Source organism: Python bivittatus, unplaced genomic scaffold (assembly GCF_059951505.1).
Source record: "Python bivittatus isolate LINGU-HERP-01145 unplaced genomic scaffold, Pbiv_v1 ctg000020_np1212, whole genome shotgun sequence".
Taxonomy (NCBI): Eukaryota; Metazoa; Chordata; class Lepidosauria; order Squamata; family Pythonidae; genus Python; species Python bivittatus.
Genome location: NW_028277030.1, coordinates 106,567,911 through 106,593,466, shown reverse-complemented (window position 1 = coordinate 106,593,466; position 25,556 = coordinate 106,567,911). Strand labels below are relative to the sequence as shown.

Below are 25,556 nucleotides of genomic sequence, written 5' to 3'. Positions count from 1 at the left end.
GTTGAAGGTAATCAACCTCATGAGCACAGCAAGATGTAAGCATACCACATAGCATAGATGGCCTTGAGTGCCTTGGCAAAAAAGCAAGCTGGCAAATAAATTAATAGCTGTCGGGGAAGGGAAATGATAACATACTTGCCATGTTTGGAGAGGCTCACCGAGGGACCTCTGCCAGAAGATCTGAAAAGGCTCACTTGGAAGCACTGAGGCTGGAAGGCTTCACGTGTCTCATGAGTGTGTGGCTTTCCTCCAATCAAATCACTGGAGGGAGCAGTTCTGTCCATTTGTGCTGGGGCCTGCGTCACACTCTCCCTTCCACTCGAGGGAATGCTTGCGGACACCCCACCCCACACACTAGACCACTACTTGTTAGCATATACTGCAGACCCAGACCCTGTGGTTAGTTTATGATTCAGTGGGTCATGCAAATCCAGAAAATTGGGTTCCTTCCTAAACTACAGTTAACCATGGGCGTGACGTGCAAGGATAGCCACTGAGGTAAGCCCATGCCAACAGAATACTGGTCACTTTGCTTTAGCTGGAAAGAGCTGAACCTTCTTGCCGCACCACATTTCGGCACTGCATAATTTAGTTTTAAATCTCATAATATGACTGATATTCTATTAGCTAATATTGGGATCCATTTTCTTGTCACTAAATTGGGAGGGAGGTCAAAATGAAATCATGCAATCTGCTACAGATAGCAGCAGCTCACAATCCGTTTCAATGAGATGTTACGTTTTCAAGGTTTCCAAACCTTTCTCTATTGCCTTGGAGACTTACTCTGTGATTTAAGTTATCACCGTCTTCTGGTAGCTTTTCTTTTTTTAATCAGAGTTCTCATATCAGAAATGTGTGGTTATTGCAGCTGTGTATTGGGGAGCAGCCATCACTCACAAGACCATGTCAATGTTACTCGGACAGTTCAGTCTTCTTTCCAAGCCTGACTTGGTTTCCTTATTTCTGAAATGCAAAAGATAAGTTACCACACTGTTATTTCAGAAGGCACATGGGAGGAACTGATGAATGATTATGCCTCTTGATAACCCTGTTGTATTGCTGCTTTTGTTGTGGTCTGATGCTTTTGATTATGTTTTACTGTTGTTTTATATAATTTTATATTGCTATTTAGCCCCTGTCAGAGTAGGTAGCAAGAGAGGGTATAAATATATCGAGTTATCTCTTTCAAATACATAAGAATCAGGTAAGATGTGCACATGTTTGTTTTTTATAACATCCAGATTTTAGTTATGTAGAGGGATAAAATACTATACAGGGATACAAAATTGCTAGAGACTTCAATGGGTCACATGCTACTCAAACCTATTGCTTCTTTCTTATGAAATAGACACTTGTTCCTCAAACATATTACGAAGTCTGAGAGCCAAACTAGAGAGGACATCAATATAATTAATTTTGAAATGTTATTAAAAAAAAAAACTAATTTGGATCAGATCGTTTTTATTCTAGGCTTGTGCCTGTGCACGAGAAAGTGTCTGCAAGTCACGCATCAAAATACTGCCATCTGTTGGCTAGACTGAGCACAACCATCTCATTTTACAGGAAAATTGCTTCTAAAAGGTTGCTGTGAAATGCAGCCTGATCTTTTGTCTGAATTAAATAAAATAAAATGCTGATTAAGTTGATTATGTCACATGTGGCAGATCCTGATTATTTTACTTCTCACCCTGATCACTAGGAATTATGGGAGGTGAAATCCAAGAAGCTGGAGGGCACCAGGTTGTGTAAGGCTGTTGTTTCATCTCTTGCCTGTGGTAGCTGTTCTTAGCCTCCAGATCACTTGAAAAATTTCAGAGAACATAATCACACATGGAAAACTAGAAGTATTGCTGTTTCCCCCAGCAGTCACGAGGAAATTATTGGGAGAGGAGGAAGCACTGAAATAGAGCAGAATCATTGTGTAAAATTTGCATGCAATGAACCTCTAAGTGCAAGAGTCAGGAGATCAGCAAGGTGGCCATCAGTTTAGGTCCAGCTTGTAAAACTCTTTAGTGATCTCTCACCCTTTCCTCTTAAAATGTGAACGCTGAACCAACTTAGTTGGTCTCCCCTGCTCCCATCTTTATTATTTTTATAAATAACTCAAGGTGGCGAACATACCTAATACCTTCCTCCTCGTATTTTCCCAACAACAAGCCTGTGAGGAGAGTTGGGCTGAGGGAGAGTGACTGGCCCAAAGTCACCCAGTTGATTTTTGTGCCTAAGGTGGGACTAGAACTCACAATCTCCTGGTTTCTAGCCTGGAGCCTTAATCACTAGACCAAAGTGGCTCTCATGGAAAGGCAAAGTTGATAAGCTGATAAAACCTGATAGAATTCACTAATCAGTGCCAAAGCGTCACTTCAGGGAAACTGGAGCAATAAGAGCCTATGTAATCTTCAGTATATTTGGAATGCCTTTCCTTCTCCACTGCATAATTTAGGTGACATTTTGAAGTTAGTGATTTCCATTTACCTTGATTTCAGAAATTATGTAATTGTCTTAGACAAATGCTTTATTTTCACATTTTTTCTGCCTCTTTTGATAATGGTCCACTATTGAGGCTCATGCTTACTCTTAGATGTGAAGAAACATTCAAGAATCCCATAGTACAGGTCTCAGTCTTCTACAATTATTTTGCCTTTATATTTGCCTCTATACCTGCCTGATCTGATTTTGATACGGTGACTGATATTGCTCAGAAGTCATTTCCCACCTCGTAATGAAGATGATGAACCAAGACAATTCTGAGGTAACAGAGTGAATGGTACCACTTCCTTCAACATATAAAGTAACACAGAAGGAACAAATCCAGAAACACTGTCCCTATTATGTTAGTTTGTGTGTGTTTAAAACTTGTTTCTGAATTTGTTGCATATGTCAATCAAGCTGTCAACCACTCAAAATAACTTAATAGACTGTCTTACCAAATTCTGGGACATCAGCATAAAGTGCAATGAGGGTAATTGAGAAGGGCCAGAATTCTGAGAAAAGGGTAATTTTCCACTACAAATAGTTTGCTATAAAATTGCCTCCAATAAGCCTGTTTAAATGACAGTGCTATACTCAAACATATTTAGAAGTAAGTTCTCATTGGCTTCATTGGGACTTACTTCCTAATAGATTGGTATAGCATGCACAATTTCATGTGCATTCTAGGGAGAGAACCATACAGAAAGACTGAACTGATTTACACTTTTCTGTTACTTATTAATACCCCAATAAATACTTATGCTCCTCTCACCTTGTAGGGATATGCATGTGCTTGTTAAGAATGGACCATTTATTTATTGAGATAACTAATGAGATGGAAAAGAGGGTGGAAAGCAGGGGTGGAAAATGCAAATTAAAATTCACTAAAATGGCTTAAATTCAAGACATTTAAGTATCTAAAACATTAGCCTTTGTAGTACTGTAGTTTGAATCGGATAATTCATTGACTTGAATACGAGACAATTATATACCTGTGCCAAAATCTAAATCTGTGTCAAGATATTAGGCTTCAGAGGTAGACTTAGAAATCTTAGTAATTTTGGTATAATGCAAGTCCTAGAATTTAGGACTTTGATTATCCCACATTGCCGAAATGTAGTACCAGTCAGTAGATCAAGCTATCATATATTAAGAAATAGCTCACCGATTTCATTTATATCAGTCCCAGAATATCTGAAGCAAACGTAACACAATAAGAAATGATAATCCATCACAACAAACAATCATGTTGTTTTTATTTTAAGTTGACTTACAGGCAGTGTGCACTGGTGATGTTCTATAACTCTGCAAGTTCTTTATCTCCTTGCTAATCAAGGGGAATGGTGTGGAAAGTGTTAGGAGAATAACCTCACAGCAATAGTTCCATCCTCCAGAAAGATCCAAAAGACATCTGGAGAAATATTTCACTTCTTTAAAAGCCGTAAAGCAAAGAATCTTATTTTACAAACAAACCAGCTTAAAAAAATTTAAAAAGTATATAATAGAAGTAATTTAAAAGCTAAATACATTTTTAAAATAGGATGAACTGATGCTGCTTCACGGTCTTCCCCTTTCCATAAATATGGAAAGAGACTTCAAAATCTAAACGTTATCCTTTAGAAGATTCCATGCATTAAGACTTAGTGTTCTAGATAACTAAAAGTATGGCAATAAATAGTATTAAAAAAAACAAAAAAACAAAAACACTTTTCCATGACACTGAGTGGAACAGATACTCATCCATAAGGCACTTTCAGCAAAGGCTATTATTAAACAGCATAGGAAGCCTGAAGGGGAAAAACATCTAAGCAGAGCAATTATTTACAACAGCGCTGAAGAATGAGCAATATTATCCTACTGATATATGAATGGAGCAACACTCAATGGCACAGAATCTTTCTGAAAAGCTTACAAAGGGACCCTGTGCCAACCAACAGCCACCCTCTAAAACATACACACTTGTTCCAAGGGCAGCACCTCCAGGTACAAGCAACAGGGTCCAACATTACTGTTTGGAAGAATAGTAGCAACAGACTATAGAGGCATATGGAATACATCATAAATATAGAAAGATTTTAAAAAAACAGCCAGGAAATGGCTCAGAAAAAAATTGTAACATAAACTCAGTCTCAATTTCCAAGGTTTCTGCAGCATTGTGAGTTCTCCAAGAAAATCAAATGCACCAATAATCTTCCTCTCCCAGTAGCTGACCACTTGACTTCAGCCGTCTAATTCAAATGTTCCAGGAACTTATAAAACAACTTCTGTGCCCTAAATAGAGACTTAGATATATTCGCAAGACTGAAAGTAACAAATCCTTATTTAGAGGGTCTTGCCTATATTACCTACCAAATTACCTACCATGTCCTTTCTCTTCCATATTCCTTGGCAGGCATACAAATATTGTGAAGCTTACCATTATAATACTCTGCTTTAGGTCTAGTTAATGCCTCTTCTTAAAATGGGAGATTTGGAATGATTTGCAGGAGTTCACCTGAGAATGTACTGTCATTTTCAAAAGGGACTGCAGTGCCAGCAAAAAGACACCCAAAGGATGGCAGTCAGTGCCCTTGTCATTCTGCAGCAACCCCTTTGCTGCCATGCGACCAGGTCATCCCAAGCCAATGGAAGGCTAGACAAGGGATCAGACCCTTGCCTCAGTAGTCCAAACAAACTTCAGTAGCTAAATGGATGCACCATGTAATGTAACCCACAAAAGCAAACTTTTGCAGTTGCTACAACCATGTAAATATTGCACAATAAGTATAAGCCAACAAGAAATTATTTCCTTACGTAGAAAAATCTACCTGATGTTAATTATTCCTATGAACTATTATATTCATATTCTTATATTTAGGGAAGCTAGTAAATATAAATTGTTACCATTCCTTTTGTGGAAGGTTCCCAGGAAGAAAGAACACCTATAAGAAAATGCCCAATATAAGCACGCTTTCAACATCAATGGCCCAAAATAATGCTAGCTTTTGACATGAGAGGGCAGCAGATAACTACAAATGCATCCTTCACTCTGGCAATTATTAGCTAGATATAATTTAAACAAGACTAGGGCATTATCTTCCTTGTGCTCAGGCACGTTAAGAACTGTATCAGATTTTTTACATAAAAATATTTTCCATATTAGGATGCAGGAGGCCTAACTCGTAAGGCCAACATTACTATCTGGCTTGTCTAACTTTAACTTCATGTTCAGTGTTTGTTCGGGTACGTCACTGCATATTTATACCTTAAATAAAATAAAAGGAGCTTCTAAATTTTAGAACTGGAAGAGAAGGTGGAAGAAAAGTGTCTTGTAGTGCAGATCAGAAAGTCAGTTGGAGGAACTAGGTTGTGGACAGTGGCAGAGCTGGACCCTTGGCTTTAATGCAGATCTTCACTTTGAGACAACTCTGTTAGAATCTCAATAAGATTATCCAGTCCCCAGAGGTAGCCATCCTCTCTGTTCCCTTCTATCCAGGGCACATTGTGCTGGAGAACTTGTCCCTCTGGAAGTGGAGTGGTTTTCCCAAAATCAATCATCCATACTTTGGCCTGCTCCTTCTTGTCATGGATGAAGAGAAGGGAACTCCCAATTACCTGCAAAAGCAAATGTAAAAAAATGAGTATCCTACAGCAAGAGTTAAGAGCAAGTGTTCAAAATTCTTCTGAAGATAAAGCCTGCAACTTAAAAAATCTCCACAGGATATTAGCGTTTGCAAATTAGAAACTGGAGTTTTAGGTTCAGAATTTCCAAGAGTAACAAAATGTCAACATGTGAGGCAGTGAAAAATGTTTCCTTGGGCTCTCAATGCACACAGAGTTTCTTTTGAATTTTTATGAACTAGATGCCCAGTGATTCCCATTTGTGTGTTTAGGTGAACTGATTTGACCAAGGTCTAATTTTTAAAAGACAAAAGGGAAAATGAATAGTTTTACCTCATGGCTCTTGAAGAACGGTGATGTTTCCAAAGTATCATGAATCCCTTTCAACCGGTTAAGATAACTGTTCTGTAGTTGCAAGAAAAGAATATTTTAAGTCATATGTACTTTATTTGCATGCATGCATGCATACACACACACACACACACACACACACACACACATATATATATATATATATATATATATATATATATATATACCCACACATGTACATACACACATGTACACACAAATACAAAAGCCAAGCCATTGCTCCTGAATCAGATGAGCTCCATATTCCAGCCTAGATATCAAATGACTTACAAAAATGAATAACAGGTGAGAGTGGAGGAAGGAAAGGACTTAAGGCAGTGGTAGGTAATCTTTTTTGTAATGTTAAAGCAAAATCCCTCAGTGTTTGTATGGGAAAAGAAATGGAGAAAAAACAGAGGAGGGGGTTGGCCAGAATTAAAAATAATACTAATTAAAATTAAACTAATTATAATGAATCATTCCCCATGTATATAATAATTTTATGATTTTATCAGATTACAAAAAAATTACAATTTGGTGGCAACTTTTGGAGGGTTTCTGAGGGCCACACCCAAGCCTTTTGAGTGCCACAGTTGGCTCTGAAGCCACAGACTGTCTATCTTTAATATAAGAGATTTAGTTTATAGGAATTATTCAGATACATTTAATTTTGTTCACACCTTTCTAAAAGACAGGCCTGCAAGCAAATGTATTTGCATAAAAATGACTTCGCAATGAACACAGCAGCATCCCTCCCAGCACTGCTCAACCTCATTTCTGGGGTGGCAATGGAGTTACTCAGGCTTACAGTGCTGGGTGACTTCAACTTGCCCTTCCTGGTTGGACTTCCAAAGTGGCCCAGGAGTTCATGGCCATCATGACAACTATGGGTTTGTACCAAACCATCATGGCCTCAACCCATCTGGAAGGCCACAAATTACACCTGGTTTTTGTCTTGGAATGTGATCTGAGGGTAGAGGGCATTTGTCCTTTGTCATGGTCCTGTCATCAGACTCTGTGATGTCAGCTATGCTGCTTATAGTCTGGTTGGTGAAAACAAGCAAGAAAGAAAGCCTCTCTTTCCTGGTTGATGAAAGCAGGAAGCAGGGTCAGGGCAGAGTGATGTTAATGCATCCTTGAGAAAGGAGGTGCTGTCAGCGGTTTGAAAGTTGTGGTGTCCCATCCTCAAGAAATCACTGCTGAACTCATCAGTGTTAAATAACTACCTATAGTAACAAAGTGCCTGGAAGAAATAGATTTTCTGGACCCGTTTCAGTCAGGACGTGGGCCTGGACATGGCACTGAAGACACATTGATCACTCTTGCAGAGGATCTGTGGTGAGATTGGACAATGATAGTGTGACTCTCCTGGTCTTGCTGGACCTCTCAGGGACTTCTGATATCATCAATCATGGTGTCCTCCTGAACTGCTTATATGGGTTAGGATTGGAGGTGCTGTTTTGCTGTTGTTCTCCTTTCTGAGTGGTAATGGAGGGAGAGGTCCAGTCCTAGAGCTTCTTGTTATGGTGTCTCGCAAGGCTTGATTCTCTCACTTCTCCTTTTTAACATTTATGTGAAGCCATTGGCAGAAGTTATCTGGCAGCCAGGGTTAAGTATCTTCAGTATGCTGATGGAACTCAGATGTATATCTTGAGCCTGGGCCAAACAGGAGACATGGCTAATGTCCTCTCCTGATGCCTGGAGGCTATCAGGATCTGGCTGGAAAAGAAGAGGCTTAGGCTTAATCCCACCAAGATGGGGTATCTGGTTATGGACAGAGTTGCACTATTCTGGGCAGAATTGATTCAAAATCTAGGGTTCCTCCTGCACTGTCAACTCCTTATCAAGGAGCCAGTGACACTGTGGCTAGGGGGGCCTTCACATACAGTAATTACATCTTGTGCATCAGTTACAACCTTGCCTGAAAAGGGTCTCACGCTTTAGTTACCTCTTGTTGCAATATTGCAATATGCCCTATATAGGCTGCTTCAGTTGGTCCAGAATGCAGTGGCTTGAGTAGTGACAGATGCCACAAGGTACTCCTATGTAACACCTCTGTTTCAGTTACTTTCCAGGTGCTACCCTTAAAGGCCTACATGGTTTGGGACCTGGATATCTTTGGGACCACCTACTCCCACTTCTGTTCATGCAGTAAGTTTCTTTTTTAAGAGAACATCATCCACAGGGATTCTGAGAATGAGTCTTGTGGAAACTGTCTCCCTGCCAACCCACCCACCTTTGCAAGATTAGACTAGCCCCTTCCCTCTTAACATTCTGTAAAGCTCTTAAGACCTGGCTGTTTCAAAGCCCTTGGACTGTTGTGAAGAAGGAGGCTCCCTGCTATTGTATGTGTGAAACTTGCTTATTCCTTTTTGCAAAGTTTATTGCAATTGTAATTTGTTGATTGTCTTAATTTGTTTGCTATTTTGATATATTATTTTTAATCCTTTTATTGGAAAGGGGTTTGTAAACTGTTCTGAGTCCATGGATTAGAGTACTACATAAGCTGTAGAAAATAAATAACATTTGTTTGTATCCTCTCATCAGAGTAGTAATTTAATAAAAGAAAAAAGAAAAGAAGAAAAGGATCCCACTAAATCTGACTGGGCCTAAAATTAAATTCATTTGTTCAACAGAGTGAAGAGATAATACAATTTTGATTATATATTCCAATATTTATATGCCCCCTTTCAAAAACAATTTCTTCTAAGACAGCGGACATAGACAAACTTTTTTTAAAATGTTTATTATAGTGTGAGGAGGCTGAAAAACTTTAAGCAAGTTGTCATATTTAATTTAATTTAAACCAACCTATTCAGAGCTTTGACTAGTTAAAGCAAGAGTTAGATAATTTTATTTCGGTCAGGAGCTACACCTTATTGTACTTTTATTTTGGAGCTCTGCAAAGCATATTGCTGTGACACCATCAACCATGGCAAAACCCAGTATTTTTGGCTTACTTGGCTGGAGTGTCTGTATTGTTTTTACTCAGAATGGGTGTTAAGCCTATCAGAGGTATAACATTTATTTTAGGGGTTCATTAGTAAAAAGAACCCCCCCCAAATCCCAACATTTTGCTGCTGCTGAATTTTGGCAACAAGATACTGGGGGTGGGGGCTCAAAGGGGCATAAAAATGGATCTGGGGGTAGTTGTGGCCCACTCATCCCTGAGTGAAAGCATTGCCCATTTCATTGCACAGATCCCTTTTTCATTCTGGCATGTGGTTTTAGATGTTAAATTAACCCAAAGTGAAGAACGCCAAAGGAAATAGCTGGAGTGACTCACCAGAATGTTATGGTTTCCTTTTGTAAATTCTCTGAAGGCGTCCATGACTTGTTCCTTTGTCCGAGTCTTCTTGAAATCCCTGTTCACGGTGCCATCTTCTTTCTTTAAAAAACAATGACAAAAGCATGGCTATTACTCAGAAGAACCCTTTTGTATTAATATCACTTGCTGTTCAATAAACAGAATGGAGTATACCCCACAACAAAATTTAGGGGAAACATCTGAGACAGTCATCACAACTTAATAAGTAGCCATGGGGGGAGGGGGGAAGACTGCTTTTTTTGCTGGGTATCTCAGGAGACTGGAGAAATCATTTCTATGTTTATAGTTTTCAGTGAAATCGGTTGTGTCCAGCTGCTGCCAGTGGAGGCATTCCTCTTCTATTTAGTCTGGAGGGTTTGGAACAGATTATTTTGGATATGTGCATATGGATGCAAAGGAGGTGAGAAAAATTCACCTCATTAGCAGATTATCACATTGCACAATGCTAGATATCTAGGTCTTCAAACACAGTGCATTTTGGAATTCATGGAAATTCTAAGGCTGGAAGGAATCTATATGTTGACCCCCACTTTCTGTCTTACCAGCTCTTGTATGAAGGATTTAATGTAGTAAGCTATTGTTAGGAGACTGCATTCAGTGCAACAATGCAGCCAATGGAAGTTGCAGGCCATTGATTCATTTACCTCAGTAACATTCTTCCAACTTGGAGATGTTCTTAGGCAAACCCTATTGCCCAAGATTCCTTTAAACCCATGAGTTTTATTACATATCCCTCCTCTTAAGGTTTAGTGTAATGGGCACAGAGATGCCTGAAGTCAATGCTAATATAATCAAGCAGATATAACCCATTGGTTTAGATCTGGACTGGAATGAGAAAATATCCCTCACTGGATACCATAGTTCCTCTATTCCAAAACACATGCAGCAACTTATTTTCACTCTTGCTTTCTCCTTCCTGAAAATGGGATACTTGCATGCTTTGGGATACAAATATTTTTCAGGTAGCAATTAAAAAATATATATTAAATATGTAGAGTAAAAAAAAAAACTTTTTATTGTAGTTCCTTTAAGACTTTAATATTTTCTTCCTAGCAGCTTTAGCTTTGCTAAGAACTGGTATCTGAAACCCATAGCTATGGACTCAGCTGAAAGTTTAAGATGGGTGCTGTATTTTCATTCCAGTACCCTTTTTGTACTTCTCCAGATATCCAAACAACTGGGAGAGCGTTGTAATATCTTGCAACATCCAGTAAACCATTTGCATCTGAGCTTTTGCTGTTGCTCAGATAGATGGAGAAGAATTCCACTTATAAGAATGTAAGCAGTGCCGTGCTGGATTCATCTAGTCCAGCAGTCTGTTTTCTACTAGTCTCTCAGCAGCTGTTGATCCCCATGACTTCCATGAATTGGTCCAACCCTTTTTTTTGAAGCCAGACAAGCCGGCTTCATGACAGGGATGGAGACTATAGTAAACCTAAGCCTCCATACAGTCATGCTGGATTGCACTATTCAGAATTTGTTACTAAGAATTCACATGCTACTGTATTCTCTATTCATAAGAACAGTCTCTTGGTTGAATAAGTATGTTTAAAACTACCACTATATGTACCTTTATGACTTATGCATAATGATATAGCAGGAGTTTCTATTAGAAAAATGACAGGAAGTCTGTCATCTGTCAGCTGCATGTGTCCAATGACTAATCACAGAAAGGAAGAGGGAAAGAGTTCATGCCATAAAGAATTCCATGATCTTGCCATCCCAAGTTGATAATGGGAAAGCACATCTGTCTCTAAAGGAGCCAGTTTCAATAACAAGCACTCTATAAGGATGTATTTTATACAGAATAGTCAAACCTAAACAAAAAAATATTTGGCATTTTATATTACAGTACAAGCTAATCAGAGACATGTTTCCCATGCACTGTTGCAATAGACAAATTTGACAATCTACCTTTATTCCTTCAATCCGGAACCCTAACGTTGCTGTAGAACTTATGGTTTCTCTCCACTGCATATATCGAGGCTTGGTCACTGCACGTTGAGAGTTCTCTTCCTCAGTTGGAGCCTCAGGATCTACTTCAATCATCTTCTGATACATGTCTTTCCGCAAACTTGGCTTCTTTCTGGCCTTTGATAGCTCTTCCTCCAGATAGGTTCTGCAAAGACAGTATATGTTCACATTATCATATTTGAAAACTGATTCGTTACCACTGTATCACTGCTGTCTGGGCAGATGCACAGGTTCTTCCTATCTTCTCTTGAACAGGACAGGCAAGACACTATTATTGGTCCTCATGGAAGAATACCTGTTGCTCATCCATACTCTAGAACATAATAATTTATTCTAATATTAAGGAAGTCAACACCATCTTTAATAGGTACAACAGTAAGAGCAAACTTTTTTGAGTGATTGAAGTGAACACACTGAAGCCAAATCAGATTCAAATAGTGGATGTACTGTCTAATGGGGTCAGAATTATCCTTCAAGGGCTTGGTCTTGCCAGTCTAGCCTAGCCTGAAGTGTTGACGGAACTTCAGTTTCAAAAAGTACATGCTACTGGACAGGTACCCCCTGGGCCTTGAAAGTCTAATCAGTGAACCATTCAGTTTGAGTATAGCTTGACCAGGATGGTTTTCACTGGCCTCCCAAATTGCCACGTGTATTCATATCACAAGCACTTTAAGGGACTTTGCCTCAGAAGTTCACCCACAACAGTCATATGGATTAATCTATGAGTATAACTAATCACATGTTAGGAGAGCTATGAATATATATTAGTGCTCTTGGGAGCTTGGATGCATAACACATTTTGTATTCTGGAATCTATTCTAAACCAAACCTGCTATGAAGAGTGCTTATGTGTAAAAATAATTGTTTTCTTCTTCAATATTACATGCAGTAAGCAGTCAGAAATGGGCTGAGTCACTAGTTGTTCTGAAAGGTCCATGAATGATGACATGGGTAGTTTCCTTAAGATATTTAAATTGTGTATTTTGGAATAGTTTCCATATACAAAATGCTTCCACTTCATCTACTGGCAAGTTGACATGCAAGAATGCTACTGACCTTTCATTTTATTAGCAGCATAATGAACTTAGGTATGGAGTACAGTAGATTGAACAAAAATGTTTTTCTAAGTTAATCTCTGTTTGCCCACTAGAGAGCTCTGTCTTCCAAATCAACAGCTATACTGCCTGAAATTTCACTGCAGAGTACTCATTCAGCAAAAGATATGCAACCATCCTGCAGCACTTTCTCAGTGTCCTTTAACACTAAATGTTAGGATCCTGGTTACAGATCCTATAAACTTCTACAGGTTTACCTTTATCTTAATTCAACCCTATATTTGCAGTATACTCCCAGTCATGAGAACTTCTCAGTTCTTAGCAGTTGTTTTGTATCTCATGGTTCCATATTTACTTGGGAATGTCAAGCTGAGAAGAGTATGTGCAAGATACAAATCCAAGTTCAATGACATATTTATTGATCTCAGAATGGTAACATCTTAAATCATAGGGTGTTTTACTGCTCCCACAATGCCTTGCCATTGGCCATGCTGGCTGGGTTACTGGGACCTGAAGGGTCATACACTACTATCTAAAGGGTCAAGCAGGTTGCTTTTTCCTTTCTTAATCCTTACCATGATAAGTAATCTAACTCTGCTAGATTACACTAAGTGGTCACATAATCCACTGTCTTCTTTATAGCTTCTAAGCCCACAAGCATAGCATGTCTCCCAGAAGCTTCTGTGCAGGCATATCCTAAATCTGATCTTCAAGGCCATGCTTAACAAATGTCAGTATATCTCTATTTCACTGACTTCCTTTGAAAGTCATCTGAGCTAATGATTATATGACATCTCTGTGGAAATGATGCCCATATATTGTTTTATGTGTGAAGAAATAGCTTTAGTTTTTCTACTGAAAATTAGCTTAATTGTGGAATCTTGCTTATGTTTGAGATAAAATAAAAATTAAAACACTGAACTGATCCTTCTCAGCATTCTACATTTTGAACATTGCCACTGAAGATGCCCCTATTCAGAAGTATGCAATAGGCCAGAAATAGGATTGCAATCTGGCAATCATGGGTATCAATAATTTACACATCCTCCAGTTTTTCCTAATTTTCCCCAATACGCGTTGCATTTTTACCAACCTGTTTAAGAACCTAGTAGTTATCAGAACTGCTGTGTCTGAAGTTACCAGACAGCTTTGCTGTTGGCCATGCTATCTGGGAATTTTGGGATCTGCAGTCCCAACAAATCTAGGGGACATCAACATGCTCAAAATACATAAACTGAGTCACTAATCTTTAACATATACTCTGTGTTATTAAATAGAATATTTATATTTCATTTTGAACAGACTGGTCAAGGTTGTCTATATAACTGAAGGGCTGTGCTAAATGCACTCTCATGCAGATACTAGAGAACACCAAATTTACAGGTTGTTTCTAAGTCAAGTAAGCTATAATAATCCTCTATTATCTCTCTGACAAGGATGTACTTTTTTGGAAAAATGTGCTGGTCAACCCACAGCTTAGGATGTTTTTCCATTTGTTCATGCAGTTAATTTGATCTTTGTTTTTCTTCAGTGCAGGAAGATTCTAAGCCAAACAGAGCAAATAACCTTTTTTTCACAAAGAGTAAACTGATGACATAGGACAGTGGATTTCGTTATGCATCATGGGTTTGGAGTGGCTAGAGAGCACAATTCAGTACTGAAAGTGCTACTAAAAAGTAGTTATTTAAGGACTTTTTCTCCAACGTTTATATAAAACCCTTCATAGTACCTTCCCATAGTCAAACTGAATAATTTTAATTAGAAGATGCCATTGTAAGAAACTTGTGCAAAACTTGAAAAAGTCCTGGATACACTACTAGCTCAGATGAGCCAGAATTCCCCTTTTGCCAAATTCCCCTATTTTAAATGATCTAGATAAGAATTGCAGACTATTCATCAAGTTACGTTGGACATCACCTCCCTTACCGATCAACATGACCATCCACTTTAGTGGTTCAGGGTAATGGGAGTTGCAAATCTGAATGGCATTAAATTAGGGAAGTTTCTTTTAGATTGTTCCTTTTATTATTCAATGGAGAGAACACAATTATGTCTACAATCAGGCTTTACTTGTCTGTTCATGCTTAAAACTCAAACAATGAAATCATCTGCTTTTTCCAAGATAATCATCTCTGCCAGATTTCAAACAGAGATAAAAATCAGCTTGACCTATAGTGATCATGCAAGAACATCTGATGTGCAACTGAACTTCAGATTTGCATTAGAGCAAACAGATCAGTACACAGGTTTTTCAGTGTTGCTTTAACAAACCCTCAGCAGGGTTAGGGCAGGGCAAGGCCAAATTACTATGCTCGTTTTCACATACAGGTAGTGAAATCTATATTTGCCTACATTTCTTTTACCAAATATTGCTGTGAGAATCAGGTTACTGTATATTCTTGGCTATAAAGAAAAACTAACCTAACTCCCATTTTGCAGTCCATGACACAAGGAGAATCAAAGTCAGCCAGGAGATCTTCCATCTGATTATACCTCTCCCCATCCTTCACAATATCTCCATGATAGGCAGGAACATAAGGCTTAAGGACATCATTCATCAAACGGTCCAAACAACGCTGTTCAGACTCACAATGCTTCTTTAATATCCTCCCATTTGCAGCAGCTTTGAAGCTACCTGAAAGACAGACCAAAATAAGGTTGTTGTTTTTAAAATGCAAATGGAAGACTTTTTAAAAAATTGGAACAAAGAATGTTTCACACAGCTATGGAATGCCTCAGCTGTCCCTGCCTGTATCCTCCAGATATGCTGGATTTCAGTCCCTATAATATTCAACCAGCATCTGGACAGCACCAAGTTGGGATAGGCTAGGATTCCTTGTTCCTTCTACTGTATTTAATCAAGTGGTTATATACCCTGAAATTTTATAGGTGCTACCTGCAGGCTCAATTGAAAAGTTAAGGCAAACAAGATTACTCTTTTGTTCTCTGACACTGCACATACAGATGCTTTCTATTATGCTATTAAATGAATGGCAATAACATGGATCTATTTCAGACAAAGTAGCATAAAAAGACTAAACAGAATATTTTGTTAAAATGTTTTTTTTTCCCCCAGTTGGTATGGGAAAGAGATAGGAAACCAGACTGAAAAAGCATCACATCCTAACTAATAGAAAGCGTTAGATCGGTCTTTCTCATGTACAAGGGGAATTAACCCTAGATTACTCTATTTTGATTGTGAGGCTCAACCCAACATGATCATTCTATTTATTTACAACATGCCCATGCCATTAACATATGAAATGGGTGCATCTCATGTGCAAGTTTAATGACCATAGAGGAGAATGGTGCTAATCCCACATACACAAATACTAATGTATAAGTGACTTTCTTTCTGCTCAATTGTTTTGCTCCAGACACAGCTCTCTTCCTGCTTTTTGTACTGAAAAAAGTTACAAAGGGGTGGTATAAAGGATTGAAAGGGTGGGGGAATGTCAATAAATTATTCCAGCCACTTCTTAAAGCATTTCTGGGCTTCTCATCCTGTTTTTGTTTTGTTTTGATCAAGACTGATCCTCTATGTTTGAATGAGAGAGTCAGGTGAACAGAAATCTATATCCACTGTAATCATATTTGATTTAGGATACAGACCCATGTTCATGTGCAGATGATGCAGTTTCCCTTGAGTGGAGGTGCAAATTCATTGCGCCAGGACTGCCAGAAGGCAAAATACACACATGCTCATAGCTTTCCTTTAGCGCAGGAGTGAGAATATTATTCATTTTAATGTTATGGTTGAAGGGCCAAATAACCTCCTAGGATACCTTCTGGTGGTCTAACCTGTAAAGAACCCCTCACCCACAGAGGACAGCAATCTAGTCATTGAGAAGGAGATCCTGCCTCCTCTCTCAATAAAAAGAGAAAAGAATTATGCTTTCTCTGTGCACAGAATAACGCTGGTATCTAGACATGGAGGAAAAGCTGGAATCTCTTCCCTTGTGACACTACCACTTTGTTTCTACGGGCAGGACTTTGTGGAGGAGAGGAGGATTCTACTAGGGCTTTGGTGTAATGGATAAGCAGTCCTGACAGACTCACAGGCCAGAGGTGCTCCACCCCTACTTTAATATAATATAATCCAGGGCTGTTTGGGTAGATAACTGGGAACTCTGTGGGAGGAACGACTCCTATCACATAGCAGCAGATGGAAATTAGAGGGAAGTCTAATGTCTAAGTTAAATATAAGAACTGCATAGGAAGCTAGCAATATTGCTTTGCTTATAAAAACAAGTTTACAATTATCTATAGGGGGTATACTCAGGATATCCTCATTATATGGGGAAGGGACTATGGATATCTCTGATGGAGTGTTAGAACCCCATTTTTCTGAGATACACCGAAGATTTGCTTTGTAAGAAATTCAACCCATTTATCTGCAGCAGAGACACAGGCTTGTTATGTGCCCAAACTGTTCACATGACAGGATAAGGGGAAGATAGAACATTTTAGTTCCTGAGTCATATATTTCAAGTAGCATTAAATTTTCAAGGCTTTATATGTAATTCAGAGGTAAGCAACATTTTGGAGCAGTTGAGCACAACTGGAATTTTAAGAGAAAATCATGGGTGATCTCACAAAGCGGCTATCATAGGAAGTTATGCCGGCTTATAAAATGGTGTTGTGGCTAGTTTCAAAACTGCTTCCAAAGGATGAGTCTCACAATCCCTTCTAGCCCCCCAGCTTATTTTGCTTTTTTCATGGCATATGACACATTTCCAAACAAAGCACTAGACTGCAGCCACATCATTTTTATTTTCTAGGAATGTTTAAGGAGTTAAGCTAGAGTCATTCTCCTTAAGCAAAAATTATCCCAGAGATCCCAGAATCATTGGGAGTTGGGTGGCATATAAATTTAATAAATTATTATTATTATTATTATTATTATTATTATTATTATTTAAAATTATGCTAGAAGCTGGTGTCTTGTTGCAACAACAGCTTTGCATTTATTATAATCATTAAATTAAAATAATTTTTCAAAAATAAAATCAGGTCAGTGAGTTTCTGTGGGCATTGCTGATTTCCTCAGGTGCCAGGTTTGCTATGTCTAAACAAATCAGCAATTCTAGTACAAACCTAATCTGACATTATAAAGGTAAAACAGTAGGAGAAAAACACAAGTACTTATAATTCAATTTACAGAAGTAATTTATGTTGAGGCTAGCTAATTATCTTAAATCCCTCAAGAGACTTCCTAAGCATTTTCCTTTCATTAAGTGAAGTTTCTCTTTGAGATGGAAACAGCACAACTTGATCTTTAATACCTGCATGCCCTGCTAACTGGATCCAGGGATATTTCTTCTTAAAAGACATAACAAAGGGGGACCAATGCACCATGTTCTTGATTTTCCGCCATGACTTGCTCTAGAAAAAAAGAAGATAGATTAAAGAGACTAGAAAAAGTGTATTTATAGCAATATCTAGTTTAAAAACTCTGGTTAAATATGAATGGTGAGATATTGGTGGCAGAACAAGCTCAGTTAGGCATCTATGCTGAAGAAAACATCAACTAAACAATCCAAGGATAAGTTGTTTCTACTGTGTATTTCGTTGTATGAGATTTGTTCAGATGTTCAGACTTTCATGATTTGTTGGCAATTCCCACCATTTGTCAGGTATGCATATTTGCGTATATGCATACCTGACAGAGGGAAAAGAAAGATATATTTGAAAAATAAGTAAAGGAAGATATCTAAAAATATAAATTTATATTTCCCTCCATTCCACACATATAACGTTTGTTTTTGCTATGCTCTGGTTTAAGAAACCTGTTTTCCTAAAAAAGAAATCTGCTTTATTTATTAGGTTTGGATTTAAATGTGACATTAAGCAAACACTGCACATCGTAAGCAGTCCTGCCTTTGTTTACTTCATTACTAATAAGTCTCCCCTATGCAGATGTGCTGGGAGCCCACTGAATGAGGGGAGGTGCAGGTAAGACAGAGTTGCCCACTTCTTTTCCAAACCCAGCCAGAGCAGTGTGTACCATTCTGCTGCTGGGAAATATCCATGGCAGCAGAAAGCAGTGACAAGATATTAGCTAAGACCAGAACAGGGTTGTGTATTAAATTGCACAAAAGGTACCTCAGGTATTGTCCTTTTTCTCTTCCAAAACAACTTCAGGGTAGAGGAGTCCCTCAATAAGTTAATCTTGTTATTATGTTTTAATAAGAACTTTTTTTTCAAAAAAAAAAAAAATTTAGCCAAGTACATCAGCAAAACTCCACTTAGAAAACAGAGGAAAGCCTCAGTCCTTCCTGAAGGAAAATAGTTTCCCACAAATAGTACACATGGAACACATGGCTAATTAAGGCCGAGCTATTTCTTATCTCAAAACCAGAAGGCAGAGTAAACTGTCTAGGAAGACAATATGCAAACAAAAAACAATGGCTGAAGTGCTTAATAGAACAAAACACAACAACAAGCATTTCAACTCTAAGCAATCAAGAATCATAGTCAAAGTCCACAGTGAAAGGTTGAACAGAGGGCAGAATAATCTAAGACATATGAAAGGAACAAAATGTTGAATTGGCCATTATGGCTAAAGCAATTACGTGCTAGTAAAAAAGAGATCCCTGTAATTGCACACAATTACTGGAATCTATTACTGTGGCATAGAACTATCCTGTGGCAGACGTGAAATGCTTTAAAAATGATCCATAGTTTAGAACGTGATAATTTCCTTCTTACTAGAAGATCAAGGAAAAGCTCAGCCATAACTCAAGCCATATGACAGTAATTTGGCTCAAGAATATAATTTGTGTAATGTACGAAATTTTGAATAATTATTCTCCTATATTGAGACATTATCATTCTTTGCAGGCAGCAGTTTGCTGTTTTTCCATCACTGCAAAATAGATTATAATCTATGCAAGTTTCCCTAAATTTCTATAACAAACTGTTGTGAAGGCACCTGGTCATGTGAACTGGCCATGAAAAATTTAGGAGCAGCTATGACATGCTCAGGAGGATCAGTAGAGGAGCGAGATTATTTTGTCAGCGGCCTCTTTTCTCTCTTCATCAAGTTCACATTTATTCAGACTTGTAGCTTTAGCCAATTTACTGTCAACATTGCTAAAGGCATCTTCCTATACCAACATGTGGGTTTCCAAGAAGAATGCCAGGAGCGCTGTACTTTGGCTTTTTTATTCCTTGTTGGCAGAAAGCAGAGTTGGATTCCCCTTTACCAAAGCGTTCCTTTGCTTTGTCTCATGTTTGCTTAATTTTTTTCAAAAGGAAAGCCTCTTGGGGAATTTGGGTTTCCACATCAATAAGACTCAACATGCCCAGAAGAGGGATCCTCCTATGAAAACGCAAACATTAAGTCATTCAGTCCCAGGATAAAAATGTTCATCAGAGAAGTTACTGTTCTAGAGCCAAATTTTTGTTTCCAGTGGTTAGAAATCACAGAGCAAAAGAAAATCTTGAACTACTTCAAAGCCAGAGCTAAATGAAACAAGAATAGTAGATATTATTATAATAGCTTCCCAAATGGTGATGTAAATATGATCATTGTAGAGATCAGTATTTCCATTCTACATTGATAATGTCCAATTCATAAAATTATTGAGTAGGAAGGGCCTGTTTGGGCTATCAAATTCAGTCCCCTGTTCAATATAGGGATCCCAGTTAACCCATGACCAACAAAAGTTCATCTAGCCTCTGCTTAAATACATCCAGCAAATGGAACAATAACATAAGATCATTGTGCTGTGTTTTACACTCTTTGACCTTCTTCTTTTCAGATACTGGAAAAATGCTTTCATATCCTGATTCATTTGTCTTTTATCAAGGCTAAACATTCTACTCCCCCAGTCTCTCTTTCTAAAAGTTAATTTCTAGTTCCATTTGTTGCCTTTCTCTGTATCTGGTCAAGTTTCTTTAAAACTTTCTGAAAATGTTGTGGAGCCCAGGACTAAACATAGTATTTGGGGTCTGACCAAAGCAAAATAGTAGAACTATTACTTCCCATAATTTGGAAAATATACTTATATTTTGATAAAGCTTAAAACTAGTGATTCACATTCATCTTGTTGATAAACTATATTTCCAAGTACTATTAGCAAGTCAGGGGTTCCCCATCCTATATCTCTGCCTGTGATTTCTTCTTCCTAGGTGAAATACTTTGGAATTTGTGTATTACATTTTATTTTGGTATTTTCAGCCCACTTCTGTAACAGTACCAGGCCTACTCCTAATAATACATGCTTTCTGGAAGGTAAGCTTATGTTCCTAGTAATGTACAGTACAGAAAACTTTTTATGCCATGTACTAAGGGGAACAAAAGCTGATTCTTGTGTGCTGACAAACTCTTCTCTTTCATGCCACATATGGAACCATATTATTTTAGGGAATCTTTATCTGTGCATTGCCTAATAATGTGTGAAACATGCATACCAGTACTTGTTTCCCTGGAATATGCACACAGTTGAATATATGCAATTAGGTAACACATAGATAATATGTCCTTCAACATTAACATTTTAGCATATGTTGCTGAAACAGGGAAGGATTTTTAAGTGCCTGACCACAAGAAAGGTTAACTTTAAAATTATTATTGTAAACTCAAAAGATAAGACCTGTTATAAAAAAATCAGAATCAGTTCAATGAGCACCTATCAAGCTTAGCCATTTTCTTTCAGTTAATATTAAAAATAGTAATAGAAGCAAATCTTGCTTTGTCCACATCAGGAATATATCAAAGTGGCTTAATGATATTTGAACAAGTGGCATTCATTCATCTGAAACACTGATACAGTTCTCTAATGGAAAGAAAGGGCACTGAATTAGCTCTTTAGCTTTTTGTAGAGGGAGCGGGGGGCGGGGGGGGGGAAGAATCTAAGGCCCTCTAGAGACTGCTGCAGTACAACTCCCAGCACTTCTAATCATTAGTCACGCTGGCTAGGGGTCTCCAGGAGTTGTAGTTCAGTAATATGGACCTCTACTGCAGATCACATGTAGTCTTCACTGATATTTAAGTAATGAGTTGGTAAGGGTAGGCTTCATGCAATTCTCTTGCATACAGATATTTAGCAATGGAGCCTTTCTACAGAAGTCATGATATCTACATAAATAGAGACTATGAATTTCAAATAAGTGCAACTAGATTCCAAGTTAAAAATTGACTAAACCAACCCAGTGTGTTTTCTCATCCATATGTTTGTGCCTAAGAAGTTTATGGGATTTTTTTTTTTTTGCTTTAATTGTTTGCTTTTCTAACTTTCCTGATTCTATTTCTGAAGAAGGTGTGATAGCAATCTAAGACACCAACTTTTGCACATGTGTTGGGACTGCACTTCCATTTACTTCAGAACAGCTGGGTGGTAATTCACTGTCTATGAGGATTTCTCTACTAGCATTTTTATAGACAAGGCTGGAAAGGAACTGGCTTAAGATAGTTCTCAGAAGAAAAAGAATCATATCAATCTTAGTAGCTGCATTTTGTTCTAGTAGCAACTGATGTCTGCTAACTGAGCAAAAATCTGAATTTTGAATGCAAAAAGTTTGGTTTTAGTTCCTGTGAAAATGTTCTTTTATTTGTTTGTCCTTCTAAGTAAATTGGTATCCAGCAGATAAGGAAAGGTATTCTCTCATGTTCTCTCACCTTTGTTTTTTCAAAAGAATGTGAGGAAAAACAGAAGCTAATTTAAGTTATTTATTGGCCCAGGTATATGGAGCAACATGTAAAGACTGGAAACGGCATTTTGCTGTCTAAACATTGCTTTCTCTCTTTTGTGTAACACTAATAAATTCTAAGAACACTCAAAATAATTTTAAAGAAGGAAAGATGTTTGCTCCCAACTAAGTCACCTTTTTTCAAGCTATATAGTGCAAACAGTCAAGAGAATGGTGTACTTTGGTAGTAAGCAAGACTATTTCATCCTTACATGAAGGGCTGGATAGTTTTTAAAGAATGAGATAGGTTTTACAGAAAATGCAACAGGAAAAACAAATACATTCTCTCTTCCTGTAAGCAATATAGAAGTCCATTTTGGACAAGGACAGTGGACTCATCTATTTGCAAGCCTTGGCAGGTAGAAACATCTGGCTGAATGGTTTATACCAAAAGCACAGCTATTTCAGACCTTTGGAATTCTCTGAGAATACAGACAGAAGCTTTAATGCAAGAGATACAGAAAATCCATTTTGCTTAGTTGTGCGTGCCCTAGTCACATCCAAAGACTTCATTATGTGCCGCTGCTTTTGAAGACTTGGAAACTTCAGCTAGTGTAGGGGCCTGCTGGGGCTTGAAAGTCAGATCCTATTACACCAGTTCTAAAACAGCTGTACTAGTTGACAGCTTGTTTTCAAACATGAGTCAAAGTGCTTTTTATTGTTTATTTACAAAGTGCCCAAATTTTGGATCCAGGTTATTTGAATATTCATATAAACCTGCTTGGGTTCTAAAATCAATTTTGGAGCCCCTGTATATTGTACTGCTACCAAAATCAGTGAAGTCGGGTAATACTTGAAATAGGACTTTCTTAGGATAGGTTGCCAACCTATAGAAGTATCTTTGGCAAGGCCTAAGGTTGCACCTATATGTTGTTGCTTTTAAGAAGGTGTTTTAAAAGCTGTTTGTTCTTCCACGTTTTTAACTGAAAGGCTTAATGAACTGCAAAAAGAGCAAATCAATCAGTCCTGAACCAAATAAAGACTGACTGCTGCCTTGAGGTGATGATCAGCAAGCAAAAACTCACAAACCTGGCATGCAGTGTGAGTGGATGATGGATTGGAAAAAATGGTTATGCTTGGCAGTGTTGAGGGAAACAGAAAAAGGGAGAAACAACAGATAAGGAGGACAGATGGGATCAAAGAGATTATGGAAAAATCCTTGGAAGAGTTGCAAGTCATTACAAGAGAGAGATTGAGATGGCAAATATCTGTCCACCTGGTCACCATGACTTGAATCTGACTCAATGGCACCTAAGATACTTTTGAAAGACTGTGGCCTTGAAAGACAGCAGCAAAATGAGCTGACTGAATAAATAAAATTATCTCTTTTCCTCAGGTTTTACTTTCCCATTTTGCTTACCACATACGTTTCAACTCTAAACTTCCCAAGTATAACTAAAGATTCTGATTGGTTTTAAATGTCCTGTACTTGGTCATTTGTTATCTGGCAACTGGCATTTAGAGAATGGATAATAGATATATGGACTTTTTTAAAAAGCTCCAGAGAGGTGTGTAAAAATCAAGTGAACATGATGATTTTTGACAGCATCCAGGGCAATCTCTGATTTTTAAATCAACACACTAGTTCTCTGAACTGTTGTGACTAAAAATTTCTTCCACTGTGCACTTGGGAACCAATGTGAGAAGTGGGTTGTACAGGAGCTTGGGAAAAATCTAGTTGTTTTGATATTATACGGTGTCATGGCTTTTATGACTGTATTATGACTTATGTGAGCATGAACCTATGTACTAATTAATACTAGGTACGTATTAGTAGAGGAGAACATCTAAGTTTCCAATGGGATAAATTAATCTACAGTTCTAGGAAACTGATGCAATCTTGCTAATAAAGTTAGTGTTTTAGCAGTTTCCTTTTGAAAATACAGATCAGGGAGCAGTTGTTTATTCTTCAATATTCATTTGGAAAGAGAAATTCCAAAACACACCTCAGTTTTTAATGACACAGATTACACTAACCAACTTATTTTAAAAATGTTTCTATTACTTTTAAGAAACTAAAGCTTTAAAACCAAATAAATACTGCTGGGTAACCCCTGATCTTTTAATTCCTTTCAATTCCTCTTAATTATTTCTGGTTTATATTTGTCATTAGCTACATTAGTGTTTAGACCACCCTTTAATAATTTTAAATGCTATTTGAAATTTTATTGTTTTACAGACTTGGAACTGCAAATGTTGGTAAGAGGGCTAATGAGTTCCTCATGGCTAACAGCCCTACAGAAATCAAACAGAAATGTCAAAGTGATGTATCTCTAGAATAATCTGAGAACATAAATGTGTTAAAGTTTTTTTGCAGGTAGCACAGAATTACAGTTCTAATAAAAGGAAATTGTTCATGGTGCCAATTTAAAAGTCAGGGAATCAATTATATCTTTGTACATTTAAGCTTTTTTGAAAAACAGCAACAAAGCTTAAGACTGCATTTTCAGATGTAGTAAAACACTAATACTACTTCATTGTTTAAGGTAAAGAAGTATCTTCTAAACTAAAGGGGAAATAGTCGTTGGAAACAGGAAAGTGGAACGTTTTAACATTAATAATAGAACAGCATTTAAAAGACATGCACATGTTTGCAAATCCAAAAGAACAATGCTGAGATAACAGACCAGAAACAATTCTTGCAAAATCTGTTACTTGGGGCAGGATGTGTCCATTGTCATTTACAGTACATACCATACAAAGCCATCACATTCTTATCTGGGCTTCCTCCAAAGAGTTCATGGCATGGAATCACATCCATGTCTCCAGAAGTGTCTTTTTTGAGTAATCATGTACTATGTAAAGGTGCCTGTATAAAAGTCTGATAAATGCAGAACTGAAGAGACTTTTTCATGGTCTGCAGGATGCACGCCTGACAGATTATGTTGTTCCTAGGTGCCTGAAAAGGGGGACAGGGGCAAGAAAGGGCAAATGACAAAACAATTTCTTTGTTTGACTGTTGTGAGCCACCCAGAGTCATTGAGAGTTGTACAGCATACAAGTTTAACAGAGGATGATGATGATGATGATGATGATGATGATGATGATGATGATGATGATGATGATATCACACAAATGTT

General features: G+C 37.8%; 1 protein-coding gene across 1 annotated transcript in view; it reads right to left on the bottom strand.

The window, feature by feature from the left end:
• Positions 1–3,705: 3,705 nt before the first annotated feature.
• The window catches only part of ITPKB (inositol-trisphosphate 3-kinase B), a 77,000-nt gene continuing 55,149 nt past the window's right edge, over positions 3,706–25,556 (bottom strand). Inside the window, exons 3-8 of the mRNA XM_088145942.1 lie at positions 18,066–18,165; positions 15,202–15,415; positions 11,666–11,870; positions 9,710–9,811; positions 6,406–6,477; positions 3,706–6,066 (exon numbers count right to left, since the gene is read on the bottom strand). Of these exons, the coding sequence (XP_088002068.1) occupies positions 5,851–6,066; positions 6,406–6,477; positions 9,710–9,811; positions 11,666–11,870; positions 15,202–15,415; positions 18,066–18,165 (909 nt within the window). The 3' untranslated portion in view covers positions 3,706–5,850. The remainder of the gene's footprint in view (positions 6,067–6,405; positions 6,478–9,709; positions 9,812–11,665; positions 11,871–15,201; positions 15,416–18,065; positions 18,166–25,556) is intronic.